The sequence below is a fragment of the Oryzias melastigma genome, linkage group LG21, assembly GCF_002922805.2.
Source record: "Oryzias melastigma strain HK-1 linkage group LG21, ASM292280v2, whole genome shotgun sequence".
In the NCBI taxonomy this organism is placed as follows: domain Eukaryota; kingdom Metazoa; phylum Chordata; class Actinopteri; order Beloniformes; family Adrianichthyidae; genus Oryzias; species Oryzias melastigma.
Window position 1 is genome coordinate 4,796,544 of NC_050532.1, and position 15,040 is coordinate 4,811,583.

The 15,040-nt window shown below is 38.4% G+C and overlaps 2 protein-coding genes across 18 annotated transcripts in view; one reads left to right on the forward strand and one right to left on the reverse strand.

Annotated features, from left to right (window-relative positions):
• Positions 1-7,378, reverse strand: part of scel (sciellin) — a 17,008-nt gene extending 9,630 nt beyond the window's left edge. Inside the window, exons 1-11 of one of the 2 annotated variants that reach the window (XM_024285903.2) lie at positions 6,398-7,378; positions 5,378-5,412; positions 3,251-3,359; positions 3,030-3,092; positions 2,883-2,954; positions 2,777-2,806; positions 2,648-2,689; positions 2,531-2,563; positions 2,407-2,439; positions 2,235-2,324; positions 2,085-2,153 (exon numbers count right to left, since the gene is read on the reverse strand). In XM_024285903.2, the coding sequence (XP_024141671.1) occupies positions 2,085-2,153; positions 2,235-2,324; positions 2,407-2,439; positions 2,531-2,563; positions 2,648-2,689; positions 2,777-2,806; positions 2,883-2,954; positions 3,030-3,092; positions 3,251-3,359; positions 5,378-5,399 (563 nt within the window). In that variant the 5' untranslated portion in view covers positions 5,400-5,412; positions 6,398-7,378. The remainder of the gene's footprint in view (positions 1-2,084; positions 2,154-2,234; positions 2,325-2,406; positions 2,440-2,530; positions 2,564-2,647; positions 2,690-2,776; positions 2,807-2,882; positions 2,955-3,029; positions 3,093-3,250; positions 3,360-5,377; positions 5,413-6,397) is intronic. The other variant, XM_024285904.2, reaches the window with a different exon arrangement.
• A 5,040-nt stretch (positions 7,379-12,418) lies between these two features.
• mycbp2 (MYC binding protein 2) overlaps positions 12,419-15,040 on the forward strand; it is a 74,932-nt gene continuing 72,310 nt past the window's right edge. For all 16 annotated transcript variants that reach the window (XM_024286584.2, XM_024286586.2, XM_024286590.2 and 13 more), the window contains exon 1: positions 12,419-13,139. In XM_024286584.2, coding sequence (XP_024142352.1) covers positions 12,862-13,139 — 278 coding nt within the window. In that variant the 5' untranslated portion in view covers positions 12,419-12,861. The remainder of the gene's footprint in view (positions 13,140-15,040) is intronic.

Here is a 15,040-nt window from a genome sequence, read left to right on the forward strand (position 1 = left end):
AAAGGTTGAATATGGAGTCAAAGTACAAGTGCTGCACATTTAAAAGCCAAGCAATGTTTTTGAGGTATTTTTAGTTGAATATTTAAAAACATCAAAGAAATTGAGTAAAACTACTTTTTTAAAAAATTATGAACGCGTGCAAATCAAAATGTTCTAATTGTAACAAAAGTGTAAACTAAATATATATTTACTCAATCTAGTTCATAAAATTCGAGTATCAAAAGTTTTTCTAATCTGTTTCATAAGGGGTAGATTTTATTTTTTTAAGCAATGATAGAGCTTAAAGCAAAGACACATTTCTGCACAAAACAACTTGGCAATCACAGTAAAAAATGTACAACTAAGTAAACTCAGAGGACAGTTTTATGTGATTTTGACATTTACTGTGTTTACATCACATTTCAGTCCATCTTCAGAACCTGATTTTTCCCCTTTAGGGTCACAGGGTGACTGTTGAAGGTGAGGTTCACCACAAAAATGTCACCTGTCCGTTGCAGGTCCACTGCATTCCTAGGGGCAATTAACCTTCACTTCTCCCACACGCAAAAAGTGAAGGGTTTTTTTTGCGTGTAGGAGAAAGCCAGAGTGCCCGGAGATAATCCACGCATGTATGGAAAAAACATGCAAACGCCACAAAGAATGGTCCCAGCGGGGATTTGAACCAGGATCTTCCAGTTATGAAGCATGAGAGCTGAGCACTGCACCACAGTGTAGCCCACATTAAAAGAGACCATACCATGTAAAATCAACATTTTGAGCTTTTAATTATATTATAGAGTCCATTCCTCACTATAAACAACCCTAAAACGGTATTTTGATCCATTCTTGCATTTCAGAGTAATTCTTTAAAAACCTGCTCTCTGAGCACCAGCCCCTCCCAACCCACGAAAACCAAAGCTGATGTCACAAAGTGAGAACGGCCCCTTCCAGGAACGCTCTGTGCTGAAAGAAACGCCCCCAGACCAAAACACATACTACCTCCACAAAGCTAGTGGCGCTCAGCTGCTAGCTTTGCCGCACAGCTAGCAGTGATCAGCCGCTAACTCACTAGCTTTGCTGCTCAGCTAGCAGTGATCAGCCGCTAACTTCGCCACTAGCTTTGTTGCTCAGCTAGCAGTGATCAGCCGCTAACTCTGCCACTTTACTAGCAGTGATCAGCTGCTAACTTCACCACTAGCTTTGCTGCTCAGCTAGCAGTGATCAGCCGCTAACTTCGCCACTAGCTTTGTTGCTCAGCTAGCAGTGATCAGCCGCTAACTTCGCCACTAGCTTTGCTGCTCAGCTAGCAATGCTCAGACGCTAACTCTGCCACTTAACTAGCAGTGATCAGCCACTAACTGCACGGCTAGTTTTGCTGCTCAGCTAACGTTGATCAGTCCCCAACTGCTCCGCTAGCTTCACTGCTCAGCTAACAATGCTCAGATGCTAACTCTGCCACTTAGCTAGCAGTGATCAGCTGCTAACTTTGCTGCTAGCTTTGCTACTCAACTAACTGTGCTCAGCCGCTAACTCTGCTGCGCAGCCGCTAGTCCCAGCCATCGCTTCAACCAGTGTAGCGATGGCTGGGACTACTAAAGGCAGATATGCAATATGCACATCCATCTTTGCAAAAGTTTGGATGTTGTTTATTTTTTTGGGTGAAACAATGCCGAGGTCGGCTTTAAGATAACGTCATGAAATCGGCGGCACCCACTGGCAGCAAAAGGCGGAGCCTCAGAGATCAGGTAGGAAAAGACTCACATAAATGACTTATATTTCATAAATAATTTGTGCTTTAGTGTTTCAAGGTAATATAATCCTATATTTGACTATATATTTGGACACAGTTTACTTTGAAAGACTAAAAAACATGATACAGGCCATTTAAGTCAACAAGCAGAATTTTGTGATTTGAGCTCAGTGACACTTTGAAACCCCGCTAAATGGAGGTATTTGCACTTTTTGTAAATCTGCACCACTTCCTTCTTTTACACACATACTCTATCAAATAACGTAATTATTAATATTTCTTGTAAACCACTTAAAAAGCTGTATTTTCATAAACAAATTTATTGATTTATTTAATCGGAATGTGAATTTTTTACCCTTTGCTTGAAGACTTGACGCGTTCAGAGAAGGTGTCAGTCTTGGGGGGGGATTTGGTGACAGGAGATCTAGTTGAGAGTATACATTATTATTGCTTCGATGAACACTTGGTGAGAATAGCTTTTTCTGTATTAGTGCTGCTTTCATACTTCACGCTCTGGGTGGAGCTGATGGTGGTGGTGGTGGTGGTGGTTGTCTTTGTGGAACCGTCATCTTTGGTGACCGTAGAGGTTTTAGTGCTAGAATAAAAGAGGTAATAATACACATTTGTACCAAAAGGATTCTTAATAGCTCAATTTGCACAGAAAAAGTGTTTCAAACCTTGTTTTTGTCTCCTCTTTGACTGGTGATGTGCTGCCGTTGAACAATGTAAACCACAAAGTTAGTCGCCTGCTTTTTTATTTTTTTTTTTTTTTGTGAAGAAGCCGACTAAAGTGGATCCTACCTGCTTGTAGCTTCTGGTTTCACACTTGAATATCTGTCAAAATAAAAACAAAAACGTAATAATTTACCCCAAAAATCCCCCTCACACCTAAAAATTGGCTCCTTTTTTTAAATGTACCTCTTGGTGTAGGTGGATGTAGACTTGGTGGTGGAGGTTGGGCTGCAGAAATAAAAAATACATTTTTCATTTAGAATCACAAAATGTGTGAAAATATTAAACTAAATGAAAGTGGAATATCAAACGTACCTGGTTTGGGTATCTTGAGGAGAACTGAATCTGGAGGACATAAATCCCTGATTGTTAGGTTTGATTTTTCCCTCTTTTGTATAAAAAGTACAAATGAAACATTTACCTTTTTGTCAGAGCGAGCACAGACGATGATGTTTTCACAGGTTTGGTGGTTTTAACGTCCTCCTGTTCTGAGCTGGAGGACAATAATGACTTCTTAGATTCATGTCATAGCAGGAAAAATACATTTTTTCTTATCTTTTGTCTTTACCTGGCCGTAGTTTCATTGGGTTTGTATCTTCCCAGCACACTTCTGCCAAAGTTTGGGTCCCGACTGTCAGAACAAATTCATGAATGAATGCACGCTTTCATGTTTAATAACACGACTCAGAAAAGGAATTTTCTGAACTTTTGTTAACTCCGTGTCACACCCAAACACCTCACACAGGTATGTGTGTGAGTCCCAGCGTCGGTCCCCTTTGTGCGACTTACTCGACAGGTTCATCTTCCTCTTCGGGTTTTCGGATCCAGCTATTGTCTTTGAGAAGGGTGCTCTTCTTCTTGCTCTCCTCAATGGCCACGCTGGGACTGCTGCTTTTGACTGCAAACACAGCAAACGTGTGCTGTCACTTTGGTGCTGGAACATGATGAGTGAATGAGGGTTGGTGTCTGAACTGCATTTTAATATAGAGCATCAGGACGAAAAGTAGGAGGCATAAACTGCTTTGAAATTCATAGTTCTTGAGAACTAGTAAAAAAAAAAAAAGAGAAGATTCTGCTCTTGTCAAGATCTAAAACGAAGATGACAACAGGGGGAAGGGAGGTAACTGGCCCCACACCAAAAACCTTGTTTCCCAACGATTTTGAGTCAATATTAGTATAATTATACAGTATATAAAGATAAAAAATAATCAATACAAGATTTTTAAGCAGTGTAATAGCCCCTCGGCTAAAATAACTGCTTCTTTAATATTTATAACAATAATAAAACTGCTGGAAATATTTATTTTTGATGATTTTGAATGACTTTCTATTCTGCTTTTTTTCACACCTCCATATAAAATATTCTATCAAGTAATTACATGCACAGTTTAAGGAAAAAAAAAAAAATATGGTTACAGGCTTAACTGAATAATAGCTAAAAAAAATATGTCTTACTTTAAATAGAATTTAATTGACTGAAATGGAATGAAAAACCAATTTGTTTTTACCTTCAGTTGAGAACAAATTCTTAATTACAATAATGACTTGGATCTAAGATGTGTATTTTTTTATGTTTTTCTTCATTTACTGTTTTCTTGCACTATTTGTGCAGAACTGTAGTAATATATTAGGTATCTTTACAAAAGGCCCTTTATAATTACACTTAATTGAGCTGAATATTTGTTTGTTTATTCGACTCACAGATTTATAAAACCATGTGAAAGCATGTCTTTGTGCTTTGTGACAGTTTATGTTTGTTAAGGAGGAAATGCTTCTCATGCTTCCAGTGATGCATTAACAGTAGATAGGAAAATGATTTCAGATATTTACAGACTTGATTGTGGAAATCGTCTTGAATCTTGAAAGTTTAGCTCTTCTGATATGTGATTTTTAAGATCTTTTCTTCTTATTGAGATTATTGCATCGTTTTTGGATGCCTTTCGTTCAGTGAAAAACCACTTTACATTCCTTATGATGGTAATCATTTCAAGAACTACATTCAGGTATTTTGGGTTTCAGCAATGGCTGACTCAGCAACAAAAGCTACACCTGTGACAAGGGGCGGAGCTGGAACATTTAAGACAAGGGGGTGGTGAATACTTTGAAAGGGTGACAAATTAGAAGGTAGAGTGGAAGACCATTACCAATGCAAAAAATCCAAATATATATGTAAAAATATATGAAGGGTTCCAGATTTCATTTAAAAATGTAGCTTTTGTTATATTTAAAACGGTTAAAGAAGCTTATATTGATGATTTTTTTTTTATTTTAAAAATGATAATTCTAATATTGACTCAAAAATTGTCTTTTTGCTGAGGGGCAGATGCCATTTTTTGGCCCCCGTAGCTCTAACTCTGATGTGTGACCGTCTTTAGTGGTTTCTAATGCAATGAATTTATCTGAATTTGTGCAAAAGAGGCATATAAGCTGTGTGATCGGCCGCAGCTTTCAGCACGTGTCAACAAAACCAAGCCTGATCACTCATACTAAAAAGAGCTGATTGTTTAACAGTGTTTCATTGTCTTTTTTATGTTTATCATGCTTTTTTATCTGCTTATTGGGTTGCAAATGATGAAATTTGCTTCACATTATGGATATTGATGAAATCTAATGATTGCTGCCAGTGATTTCTAAAGATGATATAAAGTCAAAAATTGAATTAAACTTCATTAAATGCATTTAAATGCACAAGAAAGTGAATTTAGTAGTTTTGCCCTTTGTGTTAGGGTCAAATTGACCCATTTTCATACTTGAAAAACGTGTCAATTTTGATCCAAACACAATATAAGGGTCAACACCGCATTAAAATATTTGTTTTAGGGAATACTTCGCAAAAACTCAGTCTCTACAAGTATTTCCTTATACATTTACATGTATTTTTATGTGTGGTATTATTATTATTTTGGTGGTACTTACCTTGTGTGGAATACCGACTCATGTTGGAGTTTCTCCTGAAACCGGGACACAGAACAGATTGAATCAAGAGGAAAACACAAATCAACCACTAGGTGACACCACAGTCCACAGCTACTAACAATCTATGCACAGATTTGACAACATAGCAAATGATTTTTTATTTTATTGCCATTTTTATGTCATGTTCTCTGTCAGTTTAGACAGAGTTTCACCTGGCAGGTTTTTTTAACCTGTTGGGTCTGTCCCAGTCTGTAAAGTACAGGAAGCTGCACAAGCCCTAACCTGATGATTAAGTGGTGAACAGGTTGGTCTTGATCGTACCCTTATGAGGACACACCCGCCGCCGACAACACACCCTCTCCAAACATACCGTTGTCAGAATAACAGAGGGGTGTACAGTAATGTAGCAAAGGGACACTAGTAATTGATTACTTTTTCAAATTCCACCATAAAAATAGAACAAAAAATGAGAAAATTATAGATTACAAAAAGTTAGCATGAATTAACATGCAACTCAATTACATTTTTACTTAATAATTTGGTTTGTAAATAAATAAAAAAAATTAGCTTCAGTGTAACTGGATGCTTAAGTTCTCAAATAAAAAACGTGAAATCAACTGTATGGATGTGTGCCTCCTAAATATTTATCCATATCAAATAGTTTATAGAGACACAAAAAGAAAGACAAAAATCCAAATTTAAAACTTAATTCTTCAAGAATAAACCATTTTCAGTCAAAAATAATAACAAAATAAAGACTGTGCTTAAACTAATCCACAGTTTCATGAAAAATATATTTTGTAAATAATATGTGGATAATTTTTTCACAAAACTAACGACTCTTTGACATGATATTGACATAACTTTAAGGGTTTAAAAATATATCCATTAAAAGACATGGTAGTTATAAGCATTTGTATTTAATTACTGCTTATAACACTGCAAATTCACCCAAAAATAATTAAATACATAAAAATAAATGACCAAAAGTCAAGATTTACTAAGAGATTGGCTACATACCTGCACAGGTGGTTCAGTGACTCTCTCTGAAAATGTAATCACCTCTCTGTCATTCAGGCCTGAGTACCTGCCTGTCTGTCACACCCCAGTCATTCCTTCTGCTTTTAACCTCATAAGTCCACCCAAGGGAGTGGCTTCTGCAAGGAAAAAAAAAAGAAAAAATCTGGAAAAGAAAAAGTATCTTCTTGTTCTCGTCACTCAAGATGCTTGTCGCTCCATCTTCACCTAAAATAAATAGTTTCTGCTTGATGGCTGGAAATGAATGGCAGCTGGGTGGAGTGTCTGAAAAGTTTAGCCTGTGTTATAGGAGGTAAATGCGTGTTGAAAAATGGTGTGAAATTTAACTTTGAAATGCAGTTTAACAGGGTTTACTATTGGTGCTCGATTTCCGAGCTGGTGTGGGACCTCTCAAAGTTTGACCCCGCAGGAGCAGAGAGCTGCTGACACTTAAATATTTTATCACAGGAAACAGACTTTGCACTTCGGGAGGCAATAAAAGTACCAGATGCTTTCATTCAGTTAGTGGAAACTATATTTAATAAAAAATAAAAAACACTCAGCTGAACATCAATAAAACCAACTGTGAGCCTTTTTGGACGTTTAAGTGACATCCCATTTATTGCACTGACAGGACAGACGTCACAATGGAAGAGACGGAGATTTTTATTGTTGGGTGTGTCGAGTTTGAGAGGATCGGAGGTATGAAAGGTGCATAGCAGGCCGGGGCGTGACAGCATAACAGCGAGAGTCCAACACCTCCTAGTTACTGACTGTCAGGAATGCAGACTGCCCTGTAGTGACACTACTGCAGCAGTCACCTTTCAAAATAAACATCTGCAAACCACAATCAGATTGAGATTTTGGCCAAATTTGATGTCTTGTCATTGTGACATTAGTAAGAAATATTCTCATGAAGGGATTCTTATGTGGGTTATAATGTCAGTTCTACATGGATAGTCTCTGCAAAATGAAAAATAACATTGGGTGGTGCTGAAACTTGTTGAAAATAAATGTCTTAATTTAAAAGGTTTTTTGACTTTATGTATCAATAAAGACTGAATCTGCTGGACTAGTTTAGTTGATTTCGGGGCGGGACACCTGCCTCGACTCACATATAAACTGAAGTGCCATCCCATTCCTAACCCATAGAGTTCACTATGATGTGGGCCCACCTTTTGCAGCTATTACAGCTTCAACTCTTGTGGAAAGGCTGTCCACAGTGAGTTTATAGGAATCTTTGACCATTCTTCCAAAAGCGCATTGGCCTTTGGCTCTCAGTCTCCCAAAGGTGTTCTATGGGGTTCAGGTCTGAGCAGGCCAGTCAGGAATCTGTCCTCCATGTCTTTATGGACCTGGAGAAGTGGAAGGAGCCCGTGCCAAACTGTTCCCACAAGTGGAAGTGTCCAAAATGTTCTGTTATCCTGAAGCATTCAAAGTTCATTTCACTGGAACTGAGGGGTCTGAAAAACAAGCCCACACCATCATTCCTCCTCCATCAAATTTTACAATCGGCACAATGAAATGTATCGTTCTCCTGGCAACCTCCAAACCCAGAGTCGACCATCAGATTCCCAGATGGAAAAGCGTGATTCACCTCTCCAGAGAAGGCGTCTCCAAATGTAAAGGTACAAAGAGTTGACTCATCAATAACTAGTTATGCTCAACTCCACCGCCTCACAGAGACCTCACAGCTCCTTTTATCCAGCTGGTTTCTCTGACTCTACTAGAGGAAACCAGGATTCAGATTTACATTAATGATCTATATTCATTAGGAACATGGGAGTGTCCAAAGATTTTGCAAGAAGGGCCAGATTTGGTGAGGTGAAAATGTATAAGGACCAACCAAAAACCCGACTCAGAAGAGATGGATGGGGGAATGGGAGATTATAAACTGCTAGAGAGGTGAAAGATCAGCCGACTTATATACCAGTCACACAACACGTAAATCATGCATGAACCCTGCATGATTATTGTGCTGTATATATGAAATATATTTGTGATCCGTGCCCCAAATACATAATTTGAACGTGATATATGTGCCGTATACCTGGCCTAAAAGTTATACATGGATGGTACATGCATGAAAATTCCGATAGACATACTAGTATGTGGACACATGTAGAACAGTCGTGGAAAGTCGCAAATTTGCGCAAAAATCCTGCACAATTGCTTAAGAATTACATAATAATTGCATATAAACTACCTAAAATATGTAAAAACTGCGTAATTCTCAACTGACAAAAACTTTGAAAACCTCAAAACCATATTCACATAAAGGGCGACATCACATCTGTGCACATCGACGAATGACAAACGCAAGAAACACTATTGAATTATGTATATGACGCACACAAAGACAGAGATTACATATGTGAAAAATGCACAAATTGTATGCAGTGTCAGTGTGACACAACCTTCTAGTAAGCACAGGTTATTGCCACTAGTGATGGGCACTTCGATTCTTTCCATTTGAATCCCTGGAAAGAATTGGCTCTTTGGAGTCTCGCTTGTTTACAAAGGATTTATTGTGGGCCTTTATTTTATCATAACCTTGCAAAAAATAATGGTTTATAGGTTTAAAAATGCTATAATGTGTATTGTACTCAAGAATTGCCACATTTTTTTGCATTTCTTACATTACAAACCATTCTTTTGTTAAATATTTTAATCAAATGTTGTCTTATTAGTTCTTTTGTTTGTTTATTTTTTATTACTTAAGCTTTTAAAATGATTGTTTTAAAGGGATACTGGATGTTAAGAAAATAAATGGAAGTTCAGGATGAAAATTGGATTGATCCTCCATGTGCTCCACCCATAGCTGAGTCCCTGATTGGTTGAGGCGATGTGGCGACCTCGCCAATGTTCTGATATTTCTGATAGTTCTGGTACGCTCCAATCGTGCTGCTGCCAGACCGACGTGCTGCAGGACTTCAGATGGCATCTTAATATCAGGCAGCGATTCCTAGACGGACCCATAACTAGTTGCCACAGGCTCAGCCATCAAGAAATCATACTCACAGTTTCTATAAAGTTTTGGGGGGCCATATATTATTGATTTTCTGACAAGAGAGTGCAGGCCAGTAGAAATTTAAATCCCATTTAGTCCACAGGCTGGACTTTAAAGATGCTTGATCCAGAAAGCTGATTGTAACCACCTCCTGTGTGACCCACTTAAAGACAGATTTAAGAATTGCATCACATCTGGTTTAAATGCCTTCTATTAGCCAAACAACAGATTATTTTTTTCTTGTGAGTTAATCTAAATTCAGTATTCCTTCACAACAATACCCCATAGTAAGTTTAATGAAAGTTTGAGTTCCATAAGTCATATTCACACTCTAAAGTGAGTAAAATGCTTTCTGCAGTTCATCCATCCCCAGAGGGAGCAGTGAGCTGCAGTCACTGGAAAACTCCTCTGTGGTTTATTTCAGTGTTTGATACACATCCAATTTTAACTTTAAATAGGCCAATTAAGCAGATGGAGAAAAACAATTGTTCACCCTAGTTTAGAGTTACATTATGTGTTGCACAAACAAAAATCTCATGGCAAAATGACTAAAAAAATTGAACAATTTTAAGGATAAATTTAAAAACCAACCGGGAAAATGTTGCAATCGACAGTCACAGTAAGAGTACGCTGCAGCAGCTTTTAAATCTCTCTGTAAGTTGTTTTTAAAAGTGCTGACGGAGCTGCAGGAGCTGGCATCATAAAACAGCCTATTCCATTGATTTGCAGCTGAAAGCTGATTAGCCAATATGGGCATCGCTGCTCTGTAGGACGGCTGTAGAGGAATTTCTCTGGAATCTGTGAGCTTGGAAGAAAAGCACACTTCCTTTTTTCTAATGCAATCTAATTTACTTTAATTATTTTTATCTTTAAATTATTGCTGCTCTAAATTAAATCTGGAGGATTCTCAGTTTTTATTAACTTTTAGAGACAGTGGAACAAAATCTCCAACTGAAACCAATTCAACCAATTTATCTTGCTCACATAGGAGAAAAATAACAAAAGAAATGTTTGAAAACTACTTTGAAAATAAATCTTTTAACCCTTGCTGTGCTGCATGCATCATATGTTATTTTAGCGGCGTGTAGCTGTTACGGCGCCTCGTCTTACTCTTACAAACGGCACCTGTTCTGCCTCTGTGACCATCTGCAGAGATTTAACAGAGATCTGTTCATGTACACTTATCACTGCAGAACGGCTCCTTCTCTCACACAGAACACTGAGAGGACTGTGGCTCATCAGAGGCGATAGAAAGGGACGGTGTGAAAGCAGCTTTTCTTGGGTCAACTGGACACGAGACTCAAGAACATCCAAACCTGGTTATCACCAGTGGGTAGAGTTAAACTATGCAGGAGAAAAAAGTTTTTATATAATTTAATAAATCATGCATTTTTCTATTTCTATGTTTTCTACATTGCTCTAACTTTTTTTTAATGCTGCTATTCTTTTTTCCAATCTCATAGATGCTGCAGATATTTGCACACACATGAATACGCACTAGTCATATTTAAATTAATCAATTTGATATTGCAGTGAGTTACTTAAATATTTTTGAAATATAAAATGACAGGAGTGGTAAACCAAAGACAAGCGTGTCCGTCCTCTTGGACCAGCCTCAGCTCAGAGGCTCAGTTCGTTTCAACTTTGGTTCCTGCCAGAGCTGCTCATGTTTGTTTCCTGACCTGTGGTCTCATCTTGGCCTAGAAAACTCCAGCCCTCCCCCAGTTTATGTGATGCAACCGGACAGAACTGAAACAGTCCAAGATTTACAAAGCAGCAGTGTCTGGATGCAGCTTCATGCATCTTCAGATTACACAATGATTTTTGGAAACTCTGTGTGAAGAATGACAATTCATTTATACTGGAAGATTGTTTTTCTGGCTGATTCTGGTTTCTGTTCCACATGACCATGATCACCCGGAACTGCTCACGAGCAACTTTCTTTTTGGTTGGATTTTGTTTCCCTTTTGTCGAATTAAAAGTGAAAAAATAAACCTGTACTTGATATGCAAAACTACAATAAAAATCATCACCATCCATTCATTTTCCCAATTTATACAATCAGTATTGCAATAATTGTATTCAAGGAGAGCGCATTGAGTAAATATCAGAGACCATAAGGCGACTATGGCCTCAGTTCCTGTGAGCTACCAACTGGATACAGTTTTAGGAGTGCAAGTCTATTTTCAGAGGCTTTGTCTTTAAAAAGCATCCCTGTGTGCTAATTTGGGATCACTATGGTAAGCACAGAGGGATGGTTAGATGAAAGGATAACCACAGAAATGTAGGTATTCATGCTTTTTTTAAAAAAAAAAATCTTATCAATGTTCATGTTCTTGCCAGTTATGAACCCCTCAGTCATGTTTTACAGCCCTGTTTGAACTCTTTTCATTACAATTTTCACAACTTCCAAAGCATTTTGCATTTTGTGTGCACAAGTGGTACACAAGTTACTATCTTAAGCGCACAAGTTAGCAATTTGAGCGGAAAGTTAGTATCTTGTGCACAATGTTAGTAGGCTGTCTTGTGTGTGTTAGCATTTGCATGAAAGTTAGCATTTTGTGTGCACAAAATGCTAACTTGTATGAAGAAATTAGTATTTTGTGCACACAACTTACTAAATTGTGCACACAAAATGCAAATAATATGCTAATTTGTGCACACAAAATGCTCATTTGAGGGAAAAATTTATTTATTTTGTCTATGTCCTGTCCAGGGCTACATACTTTTGTTATAATACTCTAACCTGAAGATTTTAAAACATTATCTTAAGGTCCAACTGCATTATAGCGCAGATATCCTGGATGAATGGGAATCTCCTCAAACATAACAACACTGGCTGTATTTCTTATTTATTTTAGTATATTTTAATAAAATCTTCCACAAATATAATATAAAGTTATATTGGGGTAGATGAAGTTGTGAGTGGGTTCTGCAGGGGGTATTTGAGTGAATAAATCAGCCCCGGCTCAGTATGACAATGCCCCGGCATGCTGGCAGCGACGCAGGGCTCCGCCTGGGAGGGGAGGGGTGATGGAGTTAAGATGGCAGCCCAGCTGAGGTTGCTGCCTCTTTGGGCTCAAGAAATATTCAAGGAACGAATGAAAAACAAACACGACATTGGCTTGGAGAAGAGCTTCATCTGTTAGCATTCTTTTTTCTCTCCTTTTTTAATTTCTATTATTTTGGTGATGGCCTGAGATCGTGTATTTTCAGGAGCGCGTTGGCTGAGCTCGAATCGGATTGGAAGACCATCGCTGCACTGTCAGATTGGCTACAACTGCGTTTAACCGAGAACCGTGGATGCTAATTGTGTGTGGGGGCTTTCTCCTGCTGCTTGGGCTGAACAAATAATGTGACATGTGGCAGTTTTGATGACAAGTCGATCGCATCTGATAAGCTAGATCTTGTCTGGCGGAGTTATACCCTGTGTTCTTATGCATTGTTCTGCAAAACGATGATGTGTGCTGCTGCTGCGGCAGCGGCGGCCGCCGGTGGAGGGATTCTGCCTTCCTTATCGCCCTCGATGGGGCTGGGTGTCAGGGTCATTTCTGGAGCTGGAGCCGATCTGTCCACCATCGGTTCGGGGATGGGATCTTGCCCCACACCCGGAGCCCAGTCGGATTGTCGGACTCGGTACCAGCTTTTACTCTCAGGACGAGCCCTTGCGGAAAGATACAGACGGATTTATACTACTGCCATCAACGACAAGGAGCAAGGATTAAACCAAGGAAGGTGAGTTGGGGGGGAACAAAATATCAGAAGCTGCTCTGTCATTTGAAGGGCTAGCCGTGCTAAGCTAGCGTTAACCCTTGCTATGCAGTATGCTAACATTAGCATCTCAATTTAGCTATTTAATAATTTATACGCGTTTCCTATTAACCGCTTGACCCACGATAATTATCTACATTATTTTTTATGTTAAAAGCAGCACAATTTAATTTTTATTTATTTCGGTATTATTCCGCTAGCTGATAATTTTATTCCCGACTTCCCTAGCTTGTGGGAGCAATCACCGCTAGCGTTACGATGTTCACAATTATGCTAGTCGTTTTAATTCGTGCTTTAGTTAATTCGCTAAATATTAAAACAAATGCATGCAATACACACTTTCCTCCCAACATGTTTAACAACTCAACAATATTTTTATTTTGTAAATTGGTAAACTAGCTAAACTGTCTTTATAGCAGCTTAAGAGGTAGGTGTCACCAAGCTAAATACAAACAAACGAAGTTGAAGCTTCATGCTATTCTTTTCTAAACTATTGTATTTGGGTTCACATGTGAGTTTAACAGTACCTTGTACTTTGTGTAAACACTTAAATCAAATGTTTGGGTTTAGGCCCAACGGCGTCACTGCTAGCAGGAATTATCAAACGTGTTACGTTGGCATGAAATCTTCTTGGGTTGTTTTTAAGTCTATTTTAGAGAAACGGAGACCTTGGAGTACTTGGAAACAAGTCGGATTAGTAAAATAAGGCACACAGTGGGTTTTCGATAAATGTCACGAGCCGTGTTTGGGTGAGGATGCGAGGGATGAACTCACGAGCGGGTAAAAACAGTTACGTCATTACAGCCAGTCAAGCTTTTTACCCCCACTCAGCATCATTATGTCAACATTCTTCCTCAAAACATCAATATTCTAAAAAAAAAAAAAATTATATTATTGAAGTGATTTTTGTCGTTTTTATTCACAAGGATACACATATGTGTGTTTTTGGGTTTGTTTTGATACCAGGCACCTCCCACTGATCAAAAATTCTTTGACAATTTTGACAAATCCTTTTGTATCCTGGTATTTATTATGAATTTTGTTTGACCATTCTGTATTTTTTTCTCTCAGCTGCCCTCCTATTACCTTGAAAGCCTTTTTGGCTTATTGCCCAAATATAAAGCTGTCATTCTCCTAACTGTATCCACGATCTAGCAGTGTGGCAATAACAAATGGAAACAGATGATCCTTCGAAGACATCGTTACCCATCATACTGCATTCGCTTGTCTCTGTTATTCACTTTCTGTCTGCAGTAGAAGAATCGTATCAATTATGGGTCCCTTTTTCCAAGAAATTGCCTTTTGGATTGTCCTTGATTGCCCTACTTTTCACCACTGAAAGAAAGTAGGACCTAAACAACAGCATTGTGGAGATATAATAACCTCAAAATAACCAGGGGAGCAACAACAGCACTTTTAAAGTCACTATATACTCTCTGGGTGCGGCTTGCATTCTATGCAAGTATTTCTGATGAGATTAGAGTTTTAAAGACCCACTCTGACCATCTTTTGGTCTATTGTAAAGACATTCCCAGTGCACTTTAATTTTGATCATGAAATTTTTAGCAAAAAAAGAATTAAAAACAAAATAACAGGACATAGTTGCTGCAGTAGTTCAATAAAAATCACCTCTGAGTTGGGACTGTTGGTGTGGAGTAAACCAGCCCCTATTTTCTGTCATCCTTCTATTTGCACACTCTCCCCCTAACTTACAGCCCCACAACCCTGAAAGGTGCAAAAAATGGCGATAAAACTGCAATACTGTACCTATCCAGCTGTACAGCTTTCTGCTCAGACGAGAAAAACGAACAAGAATCTAGTCGTCTACATGTGGATGCAACGGAATGGAGTGGAGTAGGCAGTTT